The sequence below is a fragment of the Dendroctonus ponderosae genome, unplaced genomic scaffold (assembly GCF_020466585.1).
Source record: "Dendroctonus ponderosae isolate FM_Combo_2020 unplaced genomic scaffold, Dpon_F_20191213v2 Dpon_F_20191213_1527, whole genome shotgun sequence".
Taxonomy (NCBI): Eukaryota; Metazoa; Arthropoda; class Insecta; order Coleoptera; family Curculionidae; genus Dendroctonus; species Dendroctonus ponderosae.
Genome location: NW_026017668.1, coordinates 1 through 1560, shown reverse-complemented (window position 1 = coordinate 1560; position 1560 = coordinate 1). Strand labels below are relative to the sequence as shown.

Here is a 1560-nt window from a genome sequence, read left to right as displayed (position 1 = left end):
GAACTGTTTCGTGTTAAGGTGTGACTTTTTAAATTAAAACTAAAAAGTCCTTGGTTGAAACACCTGATTAGAATTTATCAATAGCTTCAAAAATCTTTTGCCTAATTCCATATCCAAAGGTGGTACTCACATTAAATTCAAACTCCCACTCGGTAGCTTCAATGTCAGCTTCGCTGTTGGGGTCCAAAGGTTCGTTGTAGGTAGAGTCAATAACCAAACTGATTTTACCTAAATAACGCAAAAAGCCCCTTAAACCTCAGCTGATTCTTTACCAAAATTGCTCTATTTACCTCCTTGGGATGCGAATTCGTCATGGTAGATGTGGTAAGCGGTGGCATGGGCTAGAAGCTGAACTCTGGCGCATTGGTAGATACCCTCTGCAATATCAGACAGTCCAGGAGCCATTTGCTATAGATTAAGCACGGGTAAAAAACACCAAAACGAAAATCTTCCACTACTCACTCCTTGGCCGTATCCAAGAGTACAGGTAGTTTTGGGTTCGTTAATCGTTGCCCACAGTTTAACGTAGGGGCCAAACTTTTCGAAAGCGACTCTAGCGTATTCTCCGAAACGTTCAGCAGTTGAATCGTTGAGCCATCCGCCTTGTTCGTTGAGAGTTTGAGGCAGGTCCCAATGGTAAAGAGTTACCAAAGGAGTAATATCAGCTTCAAGTAGAGCCTATGAAATTATTAGCATTAGAAATGATCATCTATTGAAACGACTACGAACTCACCTTGATGAACTCAAGGTAATGATCAACACCAGCCTGATTGTAGCTGTCGGGGTAACCAGTGGGGTGAATTCGGGGCCATGAAATGGAAAATCTGCAAAATAGGATACGCTGCAGCTGGCTGGTATTTTTTTTAAATTTTATAACCAACCTACCTGTACAACTTTACTCCCAGTTCCTTCAACAGCTCGATGTCTTCGCGCCATTTGTGGTACGAGTCGCAAGCAACGTCTCCATTTTTCTGGTCATCAACTCTGCCTGTAACGATAAGGAAGATTGCATTGATTGCCGTTAAATTGTTATTTGGCAGGAACTTACTTGGGTCGTCGTGTACCCAGTGGTCCCACATACTCTCCCCTTTTCCATCCTCATCCCACGCTCCCTCCACTTGGTAAGCAGCGGTGGCCGTTCCCCATAGGAAAGATGAGGGGAATTTTCGGTTACTGATTTCTTCGGCAGCCAAGCATCTAAAAATTTGAATTTGAAAAATACCTTTAGACTTTGAATCGATATGACACTTTTCCATTTTTAGCTTTGCTTGACTTTCATTTGCGTCCGATTGTTATACAGTATTTTTCTGTTGGGCTAAAAACTTCATTATTGAAAATGTATCTATTCTGGAATTTTGTGATTTTTTTTGTGGGCTCCAAACTGAAGCTTTTTGAAACTATGAAAGTTTGAGCAATTATTATGGCGCAAATACAAACATTAGTTCAAAAATGCAGGCTGTTTAAACTATAGACATCAGAAGTTCTGTAAAAAAAATAAGATCTTCTTGAAATCAAAGTTATGAGTCACATTAAAATTTCTTAAAGTGTGCGTATCCTCCC

The 1560-nt window shown here is 40.4% G+C and overlaps 1 protein-coding gene across 1 annotated transcript; it reads right to left on the bottom strand.

The window, feature by feature from the left end:
* Positions 1-130: 130 nt before the first annotated feature.
* Positions 131-1197, bottom strand: LOC125503259 (myrosinase 1-like; the record flags this gene model as incomplete). Its single annotated transcript, XM_048663312.1, is given in 6 exon segments — positions 131-228; positions 291-408; positions 463-678; positions 734-824; positions 886-988; positions 1049-1197. Coding segments are annotated over 6 exon segments (775 nt in total), but the record flags the coding sequence as incomplete, so codon positions are not given.
* Between the last annotated feature and the right edge of the window lie 363 nt (positions 1198-1560).